General features: G+C 45.0%; 1 protein-coding gene across 21 annotated transcripts in view; it reads left to right on the forward strand.

Moving 5' to 3' along the window:
* The window catches only part of ST3GAL6 (ST3 beta-galactoside alpha-2,3-sialyltransferase 6), a 42,150-nt gene continuing 25,156 nt past the window's right edge, over positions 2,496-19,489 (forward strand). For 2 of the 21 annotated variants that reach the window (XM_021399695.1, XM_021399740.1), the window contains exons 1-2: positions 2,496-2,866; positions 3,082-3,125. Coding sequence is in view for 8 of the 21 variants with exons in the window: in XM_021399662.1 (XP_021255337.1) it covers positions 3,054-3,081; positions 4,000-4,101 (130 nt within the window). In the remaining 13 variants the exon portion in view is untranslated. The other 19 variants (XM_021399662.1, XM_021399664.1, XM_021399686.1 and 16 more) reach the window with 14 other exon arrangements.

Below are 19,489 nucleotides of genomic sequence, written 5' to 3' on the forward strand. Positions count from 1 at the left end.
ACAGCTTTGCTTTTCCCATGTCCAACAGGTTTTCCTTCCGTTTCCTGTAATTTTTATCTTTGTTTTTCTCTCATTTTGCAAGATGGGGTAGAATCTGGCTGTAATTTTTTCTCAGTTTAGCAGTGACTCAGGAGGCACACAGTTTCCTCTGGCAGTTAAATGTGACTCCATTTTATTTTAGTTATTGCTTTGCATTTAGAGGCTTCTGTGGCTTTTAAGTTTTGTCTGGGGAAAGGTTTGTGTCTCAGGGGAGTTTAATTTTGAACTGAAATAGCAAAAAAAAATTCTCTTGACTTTTCGTCACATGCATTGTTTTTGCTTGCAGGGGCATTTGACTTCCTGCTTGTCATCCTCTCACAAAGCATTTTGTAGACTACTCATTGTCAAATCATTGCTGATTCTGTTTGTGTGCAATGGAATATATCCCAGAGAAGTGGTTCCTTGTACTTTCTTCCAAATAAATCTGTCAGTGCTACAGTTCAGTTATTCACTTCTGGATTGGGCAGATCCTTTTGAACAAGGCTAGGAACTAAATGCTGCATTTTTTTGCACCACAGCCATTGTTCAAATTGGCACTTGAATCCTTGAATTCAGTCAGAGGTATTATTTAGATTACGACAAACAGCAGTTTTCATTCTGCTGCTGGCCTTGGATAGCTACAGTTGCCAGAAGAAACTGAAGTGAAAGAACTGTTAAGCAACTCTGTAATTACATTGTTTAACCATTGTGGTAGAATTTGGGATTTGCAAATTTGATTATTTCTTTTTTTTCCAGAGAGAGATGTTTTCAGGTGTCTTACATCCATTTCTTTTCATTTTTTATTACTCACACACAGAGCCTTAATGCAAGAGAATCAGACTGTCAGCAGCAGGTCTTCTCTTGGGATCACTATATGGCCTGTAGTCTTCAGCTGTAAATATGAATGTTTTGCACTTCCTAGAGTTACACGCATTGTGCAAGACTCCCACAAAATCCACAAGCCAGCTGCTGTCTCTGCCCAGAGACACACACTGTGCTGTTATTACCACCCAAGCAAGCTGGTGTGAAGTTAGTTCATGCTCATGAACTCATGTGCAAAAGATGCAGCTGCAGCATAAGCATCCTGTCTGGAACAGAGACAGGAATAGTATCCATTTCCTCAAGGTTTCCTACGCTCCTCTGCAGTGAATTGTCCCGGTATCTTGTGCTGTAGAAACCTGGCACATCCATCCCTAAGCCAGCCCATCCTGTGTCTTAAACAAAGGAGGTGCCTCGCCAAGTGAAGTAAGGCCAAAGCAGCAGAATGCTGGGCTGCGTAATTTAAGCCTGCCATGAAGCACACGTGCAAGGGGATTAAGGTGAAGTAATATAACCAGTCCTCTGCTGTTTCCTAACTTCTGACTCCATCATTGTGTAACCATAATGATTTTTTTATTTAATTATTTTTGTGCCCATAATATGGAGGTGAATTGAAGGGTAAGGACAGAAAAGATGAGAGGGAATAGGAAAAAGATAACAGCAGCATTAATAAATAATGTTAGAAGGCAGATATTTTAACTAGATGCTTTGAAGTAGCATTGTTTTGTAAGTGCCAGGATGCAAAGGGTGAAGACTCGAGGATCCTCCCGGGAGAAGGGATCAAAAGTATGAAGGTATTTTCAGCTCAAGGCAAGACAAATTACAACAGCCTGAACTTTGGTTCCCAGCCCAGAACAGACTGAAGCCACCTCGTTTCGCTGCAGGGTTGCTGAGTTTCTTAAGAACAGACCAAATTTCCCATCTTTTTGCTGTGATACCATTGCATGAACATATAGGTTGTACAAAAGTGTTGCTTCCCAGACTCCACCCCTGGATATTCTCTGTACTTTCTGAGGCTGACCACAGTGGTGGCAATGGGAACCACCAAAAATACCCAGCAGCTGCACTTCCAGTGAAGGAAGCAACGTTCTCTTACAATGCTGAAGCACACTCCTGAAGCACCACGTGGGGAAATTACAGATTAGCAGTGCTGAGGATCACGATGTTTGAAGCAGGAAAGGTCAATGACAGGAAAGGACAACTAAAATATTAGCAACCCCTCCGCTTTCCTGCAGCACGGTACAGCCCCCGTCACAAAACACCACACAGACGCAGCACATGCTTTCAAACAAGGTGATTTTTTGTTGTTGTTTTGTCCTTTGCCGCTGGCAGAGCCATCGATTTGTTTCTCAGCGGGTGCTGAGGCGAGCAGAGACTTTCCAGGAACCCCCGGCTGTCTCTGGACCGGTAACACCGGGTGGCACAGGTGCAGCCCTGTTCTGCAGCAGCTTTCTAGAACCAGTTCCTCCCCCGGTGCCCCGTGGGCTTTCACGTGGGTGGCAATCGCTGGAAGCAGTGGCACGGAGAGGGAGAACCCTGTGCCCCTCAGGTTGCCTGGCTTTCCCTTTTTTCACTTCTTAACCGGGTGGCCCGCCTCCCCTCGCTGCTCAGGTTGGGGCCGGTTTGCCGTTGGCGGCTGCGCGGGGGGGGGGCAGGAGGGAGCAGCAGTCGCTGCAACCGCAGCCGGTGAGGGAGGACGGGCGGGGGATGGAGCAGCGCGGTGCCTTCCCTCACACGAGGCTCTCCTCCCCTGGAAGGCTCCGATATAAGCCGAGGAGGAGCTTCAGCAGACGCGGGCCAAACACCACCTCCATCCCAACACGCAGCATGCTTCCTTCCACGTTTTCTTTTGCAGATGGGGCTCGGCTGAACCAAGCCCCGCTATTCTTCGTCATCATTACCAGAAGTGCGCGGAAATCAGGCTGGAGCTGCTGGCAGCCGGTACAGCCCCGATAGAAAGCTGCACGTTGTCTTCTCTCTGCAGTTTGATCCGAGTGGCGATTTGAAGTCCGTGCCCTGTTGACGGCTGGTAAGTGGATGCATTTGATTTACGGAGACTGGCTTGCTTTGTGCTCTGCTGCGTAGCCTCAGAGGGTGTTGTACCCATAGCAGCTGGCAAACAGTGCTCGTTTCCGAGTTTTTCCGAGCTGCTGGTGGGACGTTTCTCTGCTCTCCTGCGTTATTTCAGCTGGGGAAGCTCCCAGCCACCCTCACATATGTTTACAGCTTTAGAACCTCCTCTAGGTACGTACCGAAGGCAGCAGCCGCCAGCCACGCTACTACTCCGTGTAAGTCACCGCGCGTTCAGAGGCAGAGCTGTAAGGGCTGACGCTGCACTGCTCCTCGCCGAAAGCGCTCCGGGAACTGAACGCGCTGCCAGAGGGACGGAGCCTGCCTCCACAAGCCGTCTTGAAGGCGACTTGCAGTCGTAATTGGCTCGAGCTGCCGAGATGAGATGTCCCAGACCTTTCCCAGAGGTCCTCGGAAACTTCCTGGCAAAGCCGAGCTCCGCGCTCAGCCGCGCCGTGGGGCTGCCGCCGGGATGAGCGCCGGCGCCGAGCGGCCGTGACGGACGCCCTACGGCCCCCGGCGGCTGCGGGGCCCCCCAGCCAGGTGGGGCAGCGGCGGGCGGCGGGGAGCCCAGGGGCGGCCCCGTGGCCCCGCCCGACGGCGGAGCTCCGGAGCGCGGCTCCCCCGCGGCGGCCCCGCTGCAGGGCCGGGGCGGCGGGCGGGGTCCCGGGCTCCTGCAGCCCCCGCCGTCGCCTCGGGGCTCCCCCGGCGGGCGGTGAGTGCCCGCGGCGGGCGGGTAACGGGCCGGCTGTGGCGGGCGGCGCCGCCGGGCTCCGTCCGGAGCCGAGGAGGGAGATCAGCCGCTGCTGCCGCTAAGCCGCTTGTGCCGGTAATGCCGCCCTGAGCGGGGCTGTCGTGGGGCACCGGGAGGGAGGCAGCGGCCGTGCGAGCGGCCGGAGGCCCCGGGGGGTGAGAAACAATGGCTGTATTGGTGCCTCTGCCTTGAGCTGCGCGAAGGCATTAGTTAGAGCTGCGTGTGTGTGCGTGGTGGAGGGAGCGAGCCCTGGAAGCTTCGCGCTGCCTGCTTTTTAGAGCCTCCGGGTTATTATGCTGAGTTATTATTCAGCAGTGGGGTCGGTGTTTCTATTTTAGCTCCTGGATACTGTGTGCTCAGCTCCGCCGTTCTTCCTGAAGTTATAATTTCCATGGAGAAGAGCAGGAACTCTTCCTGGTCTGCAGTTGGAACCAAGGCTGGTGGGAACTATCTGTTGCTTTCTGTGAACGTTGAGCTCCTGTTACCCTGCTAAAATCTCATTTCCTCATTTGTTTGGTGTCTCTCTCCTTTACTGGCCCTATGCAGAGCTATTCATAGGAACAACGTGGCTGCAGAGCTATGTCTGAAGGGCTCTGCTGTGGGATGAGATTACTTGGTGTAACCCGGCAACTACTGCTGCTGGATGGTGTAAAAGTCACCGTGCATAACAACATACAGTTTCTAATGCGGAGAATGTGGTTGTACCAGACCTGTCAGTCCAAAATTTTGAAAAATAAGTTCAAAGAGGGTGTAGAGACAAAGGAAATGTGCGTGAGCAAGGCTTCTCACCGAGCCATTTCAGAAGAAAATATCCCCACCTGATTAGGTCATAGATGTGATGTTTCTGAAGGAAAAATATCTCTGTCTGTATTTAAGATTGCACCAGTGATAGCTTTGTTTGTCTTCCCACCTGCCTGAAATAAATCCATGGATCTTTCTGTCTGGCCTGATGAGGTGCCTGCGTCTTTGGCGTATCTGTGTCTGCTGAGCTGAAGCAGTCAGTGGGGTCATTCTTCGTGCCTGTGATAACTGCCTATGAAAACGGCAGCAATAAGGACCATGGGATAGGTCCCATGATCTCCGAGGGTCTTCCTGGCTGTGAGAGACCCTTTCTTCATGTGGGATGTATGAGTCAACCCCTGAGGCTCCCAGCATCCAGGCACTCCTCTGCCCGAAGCAGGAAGACAGCTGCCCTGGGGCAGTGCCCGCGGAGCGGCTGCAGGGGGAGGCAGGGCAGCGGGACCCCAGCGCTGTCTGTGGGATCACAAGGGCATAAACTGTAAAGGTGGAAGAAAATAGGTGAGTTATAGTGCTTTGGTTAGATAAGGAGATTGCCAAGACATCACTTTAATATCTACCATGTGCGCTGCTAGATAGAGGCTTTAGAAATTACATATGGGTGTTGCCTCCCTCGGAAGGCAAACGCAGTGGCCCGCATAGTGAATGACCCCATTCACAGGGCCAAGTGCTTGAGGTCCTTCTCTTTCACTTTCTCCTCAGACTTTTGAAAAGCTACAAGCAGAGATGGTTTTAGAGGGTTTCACACGATTGCTTTCTTCTTTGCGCACTCATTTTTGGGTGGAAGAACAGTTGTCTTTGTGATGGCTGCTGTGTGCCATGAATATCTTTTTATGCTGCGCTTGTTTTCCGTGGTGGTCTCTGGGTGTTCTGATAAATCTCTCTCAGTAAATGTTTGATCGGTCCTTCCAAGCCAGGTTTACAAGAGCTCTCCCAAGTCTGCCTTGTCTGGTTGAAGGTTTTCTACCCTCCATGCATAGCTTCACGTGCTGCTGGACACTCTGGTTCAGGCGTTTTGCCTGAAAGAGGATACAATCCAGTGGATTCCTTACAGATGTAACTTGAAGACTGCTGTGAGTCTCTATGAAGCTGTCCACACCATTGCCTCAAAGGGGTCTGTAAGGAAAAACTCTTTATTTTGCACAGTATGGCTTGCACTGTAGCACAGGATCTTGTTTTGTTAATCTTTGTGCCGGAAGATTCAGGTTATTTTAATTATAAGCATGACTTTTTTTTTTTACTTATTGTAAGTGTGTGAGATACTCCACTGTGGTCCCCTGTTAAGGGTGTTTTAGGAACAGATTCCAGATGACTTGAAATGCTTCTTCAGATATCTTTTCTTATGGATGCTTACAATGTTATAGCGTAACAAATGGAAATATGCACTGTGTTTTTAAGAGGAGTTTAATTTACCAAGATTATGATGGCTCAGCTGTCATTCAGCTGAGTAATATGTTCTTTATTTGTGCTAGCCTTATAGAGAAGGTAGTGGAAAATACTGGGAAATTAATCTGAGGTAACTGTGTGTAGAGGGTTTTTTGGGCTATTCCAGAGTTTCTATTTTCTGCCATCTGTTTACGTAAAAGCCCAAGAGCTTAGCAGCAGAACAACAGCAGAAAAAAAAACCAAAAACAAAACAAAAAAAACCCTCAACTTTCCCATTAATCCAGTTTTCTTTCTGATTCAATTTTTGCAATTTTACATATTACTAACTCCCTATAATTTGTAATCTTCAGGGGAAATTAAAATATAACTTTTATTTTTCTTATTTCCCTTCCCCCTTATGGGTGCGTGAACTTCTTTAGGTGTTAAATCTTCCTATCTGCCTTTTATCCTCATCCTACAGACAAACCTGAACCCTCAGCTTCTCATGGTTGCTGAGGCTGGAGGGGAAACATCACGTGCAAGCTGCAGTTGCCTTTGCAGGTCACCTTTCTGTGGTGCATTGAAGTTAATCTGCTTCACTTTGCGGTTCGGTGTTTCAGTCACTGATATCGATAGCTGGTCTTTGTGCAGAAAGCTTGAAGAGCCGAGGAGTGATAGGCAGCATTAGCTAGTGTGTGCTATTAAATAAAAATAGAAACATGGAGCTTGCTTGCGGTATCACCGCCTTTTGAATAAATGTAGGTGCAGACTCTGGTAAAAACGCTTTGGTAATGCCATGTTCAGTATGTATCACCTTAAAAAAATCACATCCTTCTTAAAATTCATTTTGTTAGGGTGGAGTAGCTCTTCAGTGTTCTGAATGCAGTCATAACTTACTCTTGAGGGCAAAACTGAAACGTTGGTATCTCAACAGGAAGATCCTTTACAGCACTGCCACAGAACGAGTGAATTTCAAGCGTCCCCTGGATAATAACTGAAGTCTCTGTGAAACTGTTTGTGTTGTTGCACTCCCAGCCCCGGCAGCAGCAGTAAAACCCGAGTGCATTGTACTGGAGCTATTCTTTACATTCCAGCATCCATGGGGAGCCAGGAGGAGCAAGGCAAAAAGTTGAATAGCCCCGGTGTGCCCTGGCTGGGGAGGAAGGGCTGGAAAACTTGAGAAGCCACAAAGCTGATCCTCCCTCCTTTAGGAGGGATGGAGTAACCAAGGGGCTGGTCTTAAGACCAGACAGGAATGAAATGAAGTTCTGACTAAATCAGTGAAGCTCTTCTTAACATCGGTTGCTTCAGAGCGCAAGTTTCCATTTCCTTAGCAGTATTGCTTTCTTTTGGGCCACTCGCCAGCAGAAAGCTGTTTGGGAAGTGGGTGACTAGCAGTCTTAGATTTCCATAGGCTCTTCAATTCACTTTTAAAACTGCGTTTTCGCACCCTTGAGAGCATGAGATGGAAATGTGAAAATGAAGATCAGCTGCTGCAGAGCTCAGAGCTGCTCTTTGTTAAGCTGGATCTGCAGGCTGGTGCTTCTCTTGCACAGCAACAGCCCGGTGCTGCTTGCTTGCGCTACCGTTTTTGTCGGAGCCCTGTGGCCAGCAGTAAAATGGGCGTGGCGTGAGGGGCATGTCACCAGCTCAGTCAGAGCCCTGGCAGAGGTAGGCAGTGGAAGTATGCATAAAGAGTGGCTGTTTAATAGTAAATAATGCATGTGTGCCTGTGTAAGATAGCATATGTGGGGTAGGGGAGGAGGAGTCCCTTTACCCAGGGTAAGAAAGGAATGGAGGTTGTGTTTCTGCTGCAGACATCTTTCTTCCTCCTTTCCAGTGTTGGTGTTGACTTATGTAGCTCCTTCCTGGGCAGACTCATTTTGCTGCTCTTTGTTGTGCTGGTGCAGTTTTTTGGCCGCATGATGACCCATGTGGAAGAAATGATCTGCTTAGGGAAAGGGGCATGCCAGCATCCCAGCAGGGAGCAAGGGACAAAAGGGAGGGAACTCGCAGATTTTTATTCTGTAATAGAAAGTGAGGAGGGTGCTTGGCAGCTGAAGAACTGCTGTTGCTGAATGAAACCACGACCTTACTCATCTTTTGGCAATTAAAATACATGTTTCCTGTTTCTCTGAAGTTCTTGAACCTGCCTGTCTATGTCCTCCATCAATGTCATGTCTGAGCACCTTGGAAACGCTATCGCCTCAATCTCCACAGTGCTTCAGATAGTCTGAAGTTGCTGTGTGGAGTTGAAACCAGGAGCAGGGTTAGTGGCGTAGGTGAGAGATACCCTGTAGGGTTTGCTTGAACATAAAATTTGCACAAGATTAAGTGGAGACACAATATTAAATCCACTTGATGAAACACCAGAGCAAGTTGGGATTTGTCCATATGGTGAACGTGCGCAAGGCTTGCTAGCGTGTGGTAGCTAGTCTTGGTCATGCCCTATGTGCAGACAAGTTATTGTTTTCTCATTCAGTTAGCTGGGAAAAGCCTGTTTTTCACTGAAAAGAGTTAAGGGAAAACTACAGCTCGCTCTACTTGCCCAGATGTTTTGCAATATTTAATGAGACGAGGAGACAATTTTTGCCTCACTTGAGGATCTGGAAGGCTGTGTAGGGCTGTCCTTCCCACCCACGTCCGCTAGTTTTGTAACTGCCTGTGGTGGTTTTAATCCCCAGTTCTCAGAGGAACTCGGTAGCGAACTGCCACGTGGTTCAGCAGCTCTGATGTAGGAGTACCACTGCAGTCTCTGCAGTCTCCTTTGGTGGTTGTCCTCTCCTCTCCCTGTGCGATTCCCAAGTGTGGATGTTGGCAGGTTCACGAAAGGATGCTAAAATGGGTGGGCAAAGATGCATCCTCAGCTCCTCTGCAGACCAATTGTAAATGCTGTGCGTGTAGGAGGGGAATGGACCACAAAGTGTCTGCTGTGTACCCTCTCTAAACAGCATCTCCTTCTGTTGCTGCTGGAGGCAGGCAGGGGTCTGACATAGCTGCGTGTTTCTCCTGCCCGTGGTGCTCAGCTTGTGTTGCGGAGCACAGGCCAGGTGTGTATGCTGAGTTGTGACCTAGACAGTTGGTTCAAATACTGGCAGTGCAAATAACGTTTGTACGGTTTCTTAAGACTGACTTTTTCTGGCAAAACATGTTAAGAAAATACTGTTACTTCATCACCCAAACCCTTCTATGATCTTAATTGGAGGAATATAAGTGGAATAGCTGTTTTCATTCCTTCTGTGTTGAAGGCATGCTGTAGGTTGTTTTCAACTTGGGACATTGGTTCTTAGATGCTTTTGTGTTTAAAGATTTCTAATTTAAATGAAGAATGCTGCTCAGAGCTTCCTTGGAAAGGGCATTGAAGTAAAATAGAACACGCATCTTATTCTTTAGATTTCACAGGACTTATTTCTTATTACAAACACTGGTTGTTGTCTGATCTTTTTTTTTTTTTTGGAAGTTGAGTGACTGATCTCAACTAATACCACTGATTAAGTGGCTGAAAGCAATATTCAAAATGTTTGATTTCAGGCAACAGTGTTTAGGAAATTTGGACATTTCTGCAATGCAATTATATGACAGGCAGATATAGTTGAGTTTCTGATGTCTTTTTGCAGCTAGACTTTCTGATCTCTAATGGAAGATAAGCTTAGAGGGTTTCTTTGTTCTACAAAGCTGCTTGCTAACTTTCGTAAAGCTTGTGGAGGTCTCAAATACATGACGTTCTTAATCTCTTGATGGATTTGTCTGAAATTAGCCAAAGGGGCTCCAAAGCTCTATAAGGAAAGAAAGGAAGGATAGGTGCGTGTGCATGCAGGATATGATTGCATACATTTCATTTCATGCTCCAAACATGTGCGCTGTAACAGAACAAAGAGCCCATTACTGTACTGCATTTCATGCTCTAATGGCGTTCTGCACCGTCTGCAGCACGAATAGCAATGTAATAGTTCTTGGTGATGCTGGAGGCTGAGCTGGGTTCGGTGTGCTTAGGGCAGCAAGGAAAAGACATTGATAGATGATGCAGTTGTTCCTGCCTACCGCGTACCTTGCTCCGGAGACTTCTGGCTCTGTGCAGAAGCAAACTTCAGACTTCACTGCTGCAGGAATATGCCGTGAAGTCAGGTTTGGTTACTGTGGAGCAGATCCATACTGTGGGAGGTGTCTGGCAGGGAGGTGAGCTGTGTGCTGTCATGGGGCTGGCTCACCTGCTGCTCTTATCTTCAGATAGGAGACTGTGTATGCATACAGCCCTGGTCAAATCCGATGCTTAGCAAAGATCAGTTAGGGAAGGACAGCTAACATGTTTAAAAATACCACAGTCCTGAGGAAGCTCCTGCTTGTTTTGTTGTAGTGTTGAACAGCCGTGGAAACTGAGAATCAGACAGCAGAAATAGGTGCTGTTTCACTTACGGCAGACCAGAACTGGCTGAGAAAGTGACAAGTGAAAGCTATGCTGGGAGCTGATTACTGGCAGTGGGCAGGGGTGTGAAGGTGGGGGGCTGTGGAAAGGAAAGGACTGTGTACCTGCAGGTATCCCACCAAGAGAGCTGGCCTGCATACATTTTGTGCCCCATGGCTCTCAGCAGGGGTGGTGAGTATTGAAGCTATGGCAGGAGTAGGACTTTGAGGATGTGAGAGTGTGTGGTAGGGTGAAACACTCCTCTGGGTCACTGTGATTTTTAGGGGTGACACTCCTCTTCAGAAGCAAGCAAACGTCCCAAATGCTGATACATTAATATTCATGTTTTGGGGGAAGAAGGGATCTCTGTAGCACTGAGAAAAGCATATAAGCCTTCCCAGCATTCCCTACTGACTGATTTAGGCAGCTTTCCTCTCAGACAGATGGCAACTGAAGATTACCATCAGAGGTAATTAGCTTTCCTTGTGTAGAGGCAAGGAAACAAAGGTGCATAAATCAGGGCAGAGAAAGCCAGCACAGGCTGACTGCCCCAACAGTCAGTACTGCAGCATGGGCTGTTGTAGTGTTGCTTTACAGCTCTGTATTACCGTAACTGTGACACAGAAACATGTAAATGAACTTGTGTGAAGTATTCTTTTAAGAGCTGAGTTCCTGTGTGACATCCAACACAGCTGTGCTGTGAACAATTCCAGTTCTGAATTTGTCTTTTTGCCCACACCTCTGCCCATGGTTCTTATTGTGAATTTGATTTCAGTGTTGTCTAAGGAAACGTGCAATTAGTGGTACTCCATATGCTGAAGTCAGCTACGGCTACATCAGTGAAAGCTCATGAACTTTTAAAAAACATCATTTTTTACTTAAATAGTGAAGAATGCATTATGATATGAACAGATTTTATTCTGAGATGTAGACTCCTTAGTAACTTTTCCTACTCAGCAAACATCAGTAAGATTTCACATTCTGCATTACATGTTCTTTAGTACTGTGTCTTTCAACTACAGTATGTATCTGGTAGCTGTGGAAATCCTCAGGTTAAGTACTGTTTAAGAATTGTATGTGGTGGCTTTTCCTATACACACATTTAAGAAATGAAACAAAGCACTAAAAGCCCACAGGCACTCTGCTGCTATGTGTACAACCGTTCTTTGTTAGCTCAAAAACACCTTACTCCCACAAAGCACTCTTTGCTATGAAGTTGCTGTTTGAGCTTTTCTTACCATGTGTGGTGTTGTTGGAAATATTTTTGAGCTTTAGTGATGAGAAAATGAAGCTATGTGTAAAGAAAGCTCTTGAAAAAACCCTAATACTTATAATATTTGAACTTTTCCAATTTCACAGTGTCTCTTTGGATTTAGTTCTTAGTAGTTAGCAGCTAAGGTGAGTTTTCTGATTGACTTTCGTGACCCAGAGGCAACATTGGTGTATTCATTGCAGTGCTGAATTGAGAGCACTGGAAATGTCAGGCATTCATGTTATCAGAGAAACTGCTGAAACTGTTGGTGTCCCGAAGCTTGCTATCTTCTGATCTGTCAGGATCACTGCCCTGGGAAGCTTCCAAGACTTGCTAGTGGTGTGGGGTGAGTGCTACCACTTCCCTCCATTCCCCCCCCTCCCTCAATTAATTTAGCTTTATGCTTTTCACTGACTTGTTTTGCTACATTCCTGCTTCTACGTTCTCGGAGATCTCCATTGGCATGCATGTACCACAGCAGACTGACGTGCCAGGTCTGCTGTTAAGGGTAAATGCCATCCCAAAAAGCTAGTTTTTGGTGGTGGGGGTGTGCACGGTGTTTGTTGATATTCTTATTTTTAAGTAGCTGAGGCAAGATTGAAAGCAACACAGTGAAAAACAGTGACCACAGTTTTCTTGGGGCTGTGGCTGTATATCTGCTTTGTGTATTACTTTGGTGAAGATTAAGCTTCCATTTTGTATGCTAGCACAAGCATGATCACACCTATTTACTCCATGCAAATCTGTATAACATTATCTCCGCAAACTGACTGGCGGATTCAGTTGCATGATTCCCAGTCACTTTTGTGAGAGGTGAGGTTAAATCGCTAGCTCCAAATCAACCAGAGCTGGGTGTTTTGAACAGTCTAGGTATTATTAGAAGACAGGTGTACTTGCATGCACATGTATCGTACAGATGGTAAAATTCTCTGGTTGTTCCTTCTTTATTTAGATTGATCATGGTCTCTGGGGAAAATCTGGTGATCTGATATGGTTTGTAACTGAACCGTTTTGAGACCTACCTAATTTGGCTATTTCCAGCTTTTTTCTTTTTCCTTCCGCCTCTCCACACTTTTTTCCTCTGGGTAACTGGGGGACCATTCACTTGACCTTGAGCCTCTGACTCTGCAGGCACTCCTGAGCCTAGACCACTGAGTGTGAGTGAGCAAGTAAAGCTGTGGTGAGGTTTGTCTCTTTTAATTATTTTCTGTTTTCTCAAGAACTGTGTAGTATATGTGTTTTTTTCTTTTGTCTGTATGTTCACTTATGAGGACCTGGAGAAGCAAAACAAGCAACAGAAATCTTTTCAGTTTGCATGTCGAGGTATGAGGAGAAAAGGACTTGAACTCCAGCCCCCAGAGCATGTTGCAAGACTTGTTTGTATTCCAGTCTTTCTGGAAGAAGATCTGAAGGGAAAGGGAAAACATGGGCTGAGAAGGAGCAGTGTTCACCCTGCAGTGTGTGGGAGGAGCCTGCATGGACTCAGACCTCCCATTCCCTTTGTGTCTTGTTCTATTGGGTACGCATTGACACCTAGAATGTGTAATATATAAATAGGAGTCCATCTGAAGGCTGGCTAAAGCCTTAGATGTTAAATCCAGGAGAGTACAACAGAACTGGGGAAATCTTTTTACTGTCTAATAGTGATAGGACAAGGGGGAATGGCTTTAAACTGAAAGAGGAGAAATTTAGATTAGATATTAGAAGGAAATTATTTATTCAGAGAGTGATGAGGCTCTGGAACAGGCTGCCCAGAGACACTGTGGATGCCCCATCCCTGGGGGTGTTCATTCAGCCTGGATGGGGCCCTGGGCAGCCTGATCTGGTGGGCTGGATCATGGCAGAGGGGTTGGAACTGAATGGTCTTTAAGGTCCCTTTCAACCTTGGGTCACTTATGATCTTTCTGTCCAGGCTGTGTTACTGAATGTGTGTGTATGGTATTTTATTATTATTTTACTTTTTGATGCAGTTGGAACTGGATTTATAGTGTTTGCTTTGATTAAAGCTTTGAGAGTCAAGGAAGCAGAGCTATCTCAGCTCAGCTTATATGTGCTTTGGACTTTGCATGGGTTGTAGGTTAGCTTTTGACCGAACCCAGAGGTTTTTGTGCTGTATGGCAGCTGCATTGCTGCTGGGCGTGGGTATGAGTTCTGGTCGGTGTTCAAATGCACAGAAAGAACTTAAAAATAACAAAGAGAAGCATTGGGGGAAGGTCTGTGGAGGGGCAGGACAGGCAAAGTGTACAGAAATCTGTTTTCAGCTAATGTGTTTTTTTTTTGCAGAAACTGGGCTTATCCTGCTAGTCTGCATCTAGAAGCATAAACACAGGCAAAGAAGCTGGGACAACGGACTTGATCTTATTCTTGATTGTGACTATAGGCAAGGTTTTGAAAATTTGTGATACTTAGAAAGTACCAATTACATGAGAATGCAGGAGTTACTGTTTCTCTTCCTCCCCTCCAAAGCCACTGGCTGGATTTGGGTCTCCCCGGGGCTGCCTTGTAACCCCAAGTTAGTGATGTTCAACTGTGCTACAGAAGATATGTCACTTGTTGGAATGATCCCTAAGCCATTTTAGAACATTACGGAGTGTTGTTTTCTTTCGTGGATGGGAAAAATAATTTAAAAACAGCAAACCAGCTGTCTCTTTAATGCTTTCAGTTTTGATTACGTCTACACCATGCCACAGAGCCTGGATCCACGTTGCACTGTGTCAGTCTGAGTTAAAATATTAGCTCAGATGTCAGGGGTCACCTAGCAACTCTACTGTAGTCTCAAGCTGGAAGAAACTTGTTCTGCATTTCAGCAGGGCTAATTAGCTTGTCATGGAACCATTGCACTGTGTTCTGTTGTGTTTTGCCTATCAGGGTCTTCTGGTGGAGTACTCTGGCTCATGCTTTGCACTGCTGTTTTTTGCATCTGCAGAGCAGGTATTTGGTCTCAGTGGCAGTGAATTCGACATAGTTACACCCCAAAGTGATACCTCTATGAAACAATATGCATCATTAATTGTTGTGGTACCTCTGAGCACAGGATCATAGGATCACAGGAGGCATATTCTTTTTGAGTAGGTCTAAAAAAAGCCTCACACGTGTACAAGACTGTGGTCAGTTGTTATATGTGTCTTCTTCCTTTCCGAGAAACAATCCACAGAGTGAAAGCAACTTTTTTTTTTTTTTTTTTCCCTCTATCCTGTTCCTTTTCATTGTTTCTGTTCCTGTCCTGCTGTGGGGCACCTAAGAACTCTGGGTGCCCAGGCAGAGGGAAGAGGAGTGGACAAGGGCTGACATCACTGAACAGACTGTGGAGAAACAGGAGAGAGGAGCAAGAACAGCCTCTCTCTCTTCCACCAGCTGTCCCACATACGTCAATGAAGATTGGTGGGTGAGAATACAATAGATGTTTTGACTGGACCTGAGTTCCTTACCAACACATTTTAGCTGAAGGGTATGCTTGCTTGGGAAAGGTGCTTGGCATGTAAGTAGGACCGGAGAATCATGTAAGAGCAAAAGTGATGCAGAAATCTTGAAGGTTTTGAAGAGAAGCAAACTGAAATGGCACTTGACTATGAAAGATACAGCTGAAGTTGCTGTTTGCTGCTGTTTTATCCAGCTGGCAGGTGTGCTTTGGTGAGGAGCAAAAGTACTTACGTCTGCAGTTAAAAAGACAAAAATGAAATAAAATGATAAACTTATTGCTGTCCCTTATGGTACAGAGTAGGGCCCACCATAAGTGGGATGATCAAAGAGCGAGAGGCAAGCACTTAAGGCCCCAGACAATCTATTAACTCTCACATCATGTCCTGAAGTACTGTTCAGCCATGAAGAAGGTCCAAGGTGGATACAGCTCCAGTCTGCACCTCTCCCCAGTAGACTAGAGTCAGCAGAGGCTATGTTTCAGGCTGTAGTAGCTGGTAAAAAGCAAAGGTTGACTAAATCTACTGAACTGCTGAATCTATGATATGTTACTACTGCTGTGCTATTGAGTCTACTGGACACCGTTGCCTGTAGCTGAGTACTTAGAGAAAAGACCATCTTGCTACTTCTTTCCAGATCTTCTGCTGTTGTTGGAAAATGGAAAACTTTACAGGAAACTCTGGAAACCTTCCTTTCTTTGGGAGATGACCATCTCTTCCCAAAATAATTGGGATGCTGTGGAAGTAAATGGGGAGTTCTGTGTGCTGTTGGAGTGGAAGAAGGCTCTAGGTTTCAAAGTCAGAAAAGTCTTTTCTATGCTGTCTGTTTCTACTGCTTAGACCATCAGTGAGAGAGATTAGGGCAGAAAGAGTCTGAAAATACCTTATCTTCTGCAACAAGTGGAATCTTCAATTGCTATGTGTGATGTGATGGTGGAAGTCCCCAGTGGTGTTTTGTCAGAGAAAAATCTTAGTTTTTCGGTGTTGTAATTTGTGCAGATCTTCAAGAGGAGGACTAACAGCTTTATTTTTCTGTTAGGAGGGGCCGGCTAGACAAAAGTCTTTTCCAGTTAAGATACTGTTAAACTCAGCAGTCCAAAACTGAGTTATTGTTGCTGCAGACTTAAAAATGTATTTTTAATTCAGGGTCACTTCGCTGGGATAATCCAATCTGCCTTTCTTATTTAAACTTAATATTTCTGAGGAATTCTGTTTCTTAATAAACTAACATTGAAAGGGGGTCCTGGAAATAATGAGAAACTTCCTCCTGAAAAGTGTGTAAGGGAAGGCACTAGACTGACTCAGCCACTTAAGTACCTTTAAGACTACTGCAGTGCTATTTTATTCTCTGTTACAGTATTTCCTGAAAAATAAGAGAAATAATGGACTATGCTGCACACACTAAGGCCAAGAGCTGGAAGAGTTAATGGCGAATGGTGTATAGATCTAGCAGTAGAAATATATAGATGTGTCATAATGTGCCCACGTTTTGGCAGCTTAACTTGAGAAAAATGATCATGTGAGAATGATGGCTTATTTATCATTCTACTGCGTGGCTGTTTCACCATGTGTATGTCCTGACCAAAAGGAAACAGTACTGCAGGGCTGGCAATCACAAGCACTCCCACGAAACGCTGACTATCTTAAAAATCCTGATGCTTATTTTTGAACTCTTTTTAGTAGCGTTTTTTCTTTTTTCTTTTTTTCCTACTGTCCCTTTAAGTTGCAAGGTCCACTCAATGTATGTTTTGAAGCTCACTGCCCTTCCTCCCCCACAGCTACAAGGGTAGGAATGTGAGGCCTGAGTGAGCTGAGATTTTCATACTGTCAGTTGATTGCAGCAGCAAGAAGTTAAACTGTCACGAGACTGGGTATGGAGCAAAGACTGTTTTAAGATGAGTAGTACTTAATTTAGTAGCAACCACTTTTTAGTTAAATATTTATTAATGGTTTACTTTACTAATCCTCTAGGGTTCTTGGTAAAATGACTAGGGTGGATGGCAAAGCTTCCTGTGTTATGTTACTAAAAATTTAATATTAAGCATGAAAACAAATAGAAGGCTTACAAGGGTTATGAAGGAAAGCAATCATAATGTGATCCTGTGGTTGTCTGATCAATCAGCTGTAGCTGCCTGCGTGATTGTCCTTACCCTATAGTACAGCTCCATCAACTGCACATGCAACTGCATGTGAGGCTATGAAATACTGGCTCCTATCAGACACAGCACTTACTGAAGTAGCAGATTAAATACTAGTGTAACTAAGGATGCATTTCTGGCAAGGATGTTGATTCCCTGCCTCCACCAAGGGGAAGAAAAAGGTGCCTCCAGGCTTATAGAACTGATGTATTGTATATCCAGTGCATCCCCATGGTGGTTTGGTGGGGAGAGCACCCTCCTGTCCCAAGGAGGTGTGGGCTGATCCTGGAGATCTCTTAGTACTGTAACTGTTGTTCTTTCCTAATCCTGTCAGTGCAGTTCTGCCTTGGTCGGGGTGGGAAGTTGAGCAGCAGAAGTTAGTTTAGATTCCTGTTAAAAAGTGATAATTATTCTTTTTTTTAAAAGCACTTAGGCATCCAGTTGCTTGCTTGCTTTCAGAGAACTGAGGAACTAACATTGTGTATGTCAAGTGCTTACTGATATGCTGGCTTCCACTCCTCTTTTATTGTGTTCCATTGGAGGCTTTTTAGAAAGCAGAGGGAATTGAATAGTTGAGCTCCAGATTTGCCCTTGGTTAACCTTGACCTAAGGGCACCGTGATCTCCATGAATTAGGTAGATTAACTTAAATCAAGATGCCTAGTTTTGTAATAAATAAGCTGGAATGAGACTGCATTTTGCAACCAAAACATATCTTTCCAATTCCCTATTTTCTTGTATCTCTCGCTATCTTTTTCTGGTGCAATATGTGCATCATAAACGTTTGTTTTCCCTTGACTAACTTTCTCTAACAATCATCTATTTTAAAAAGGGGAGGGAAGAGCTGGAAAACGTTGTCACCATTAAAAATAAACTCATAATTTCATAAGCAAATAGGGCAACGTTTCTATTTACTAAACCAGGTTAAGAAAGTCTTCACTTAAAAAAGAATGTCTTCCTTGATTACAGAGCTGTCTCCTCAAAGCCCTGAGTGAAGCCAGGCATGGGTGGATGGGATGGTGAGGAGGCACTTGTATAATTAAAGACCGTTCTGTGTTCCTAAGAGCTGAGTTAGAAACACCCTTAATGATTCTACGTTTGCATGCATATGCCAGAATGAATGTCCTACATAAGATGCTGAAAGTTGTTACAGATTCCTTATGATCTTGTTTGAAGAACCATGTTGACTTATTATTTTCACTAACGCTTTGCAGACTCTATCAGTATCTTTGTAAATACTTTATAGGAGAGTTTTTTTTTTCCCTCTCTGTGAATAATATTGTTATGAACAATATTTCTGATTCTAAGTGCTCCTTTACTGGGTAGATTTGCCTTATCTTTGTTACATGCAGCTTGGTCTGACTTGTCAGCAAGGTTCTCTGTTAATGGAGCTTTATCAATCTACGCTGAAGTTGTGAAATCAGTGATAAATCAGTTGAATTGATTGAATTAGGGAGTAAAATGTAAACAGCTGATTTGCACCTTAGTGGTATATTTCAGCAATTATTTGCAGAGTAGGAGGAGGCAAGAATACCAACAATTACATGAAGAAGAAAACCCCAGCAAACCACAAACAAAACAGAACAGTATATTTTCCAAGTAAATGAGCCACGTGGTGCTGTTAATGAGACTTGACTAAAAAAGGTTGAAATGGTGATAGCTGCCTCCTACAGTATTCCATCCAGAAGAGAGCAGGACAGCCCCGGGGAGTATACTTGAGATCGATAGATTATAGCTTGCTCATTGTATGGCTTTGTTACTGGTGGATGCTGTCATTAAAACCTTGTCCCTGACCCTACAATTAAATCTGCAGAAGATGTAGAAATAAAAAGAATAAGGAAGTTGTTGGCTTTTTGCACTCTACTCATTGTGACAAATGGGTTGCTGATAGGTGTTTCTTCAGGGTGGAATCTGTGAGTGGCAGTAGTTTGCTTTTTAACTTTTAAACATATTGCTATAGATGGCTTGGATTGTTCATACCTTGGGTTTTGTTGTCTTAATACTGTTAAGTGCAAGCTTAAAATAACAGCAGCTCTAAATATTCTAAAAAGGATCAAGGAATTTAAAAAAAAAAAAAATTTCCCCCCGAAATCCCCATCAGAAAGACAAAGAGTTTGCTTCTGGTAAACACAACAGTGTGGTTGCTCGGATATGGCTTGCTTCTGTTGGAGAGCTCTTTGTTACCTTTGCTTTAAAATACATAAACATGCGAGTAGGTGTTCATGCATTGTGTGTACTGAACCTGCTTACCCTTACTGCATGGGAGGAGAGGTCGAAATAATAGAAGGATATAGCTCTCAAGTAAATTTCCACAGTAATTTGTGGCCAGAATGTCTATTTTGGGCTTTCAAGAGGGTTAAGCAACAACAGTTCATTCATAGCTCCTGAAAGGGCAGCTCAGTCTGTTCTAAGACATGAGCAATGCAGAACTTTTCCCCTACCGTGTCTGGAGGAACGC

This window comes from Numida meleagris, chromosome 1, assembly GCF_002078875.1.
Source record: "Numida meleagris isolate 19003 breed g44 Domestic line chromosome 1, NumMel1.0, whole genome shotgun sequence".
Taxonomy (NCBI): domain Eukaryota; kingdom Metazoa; phylum Chordata; class Aves; order Galliformes; family Numididae; genus Numida; species Numida meleagris.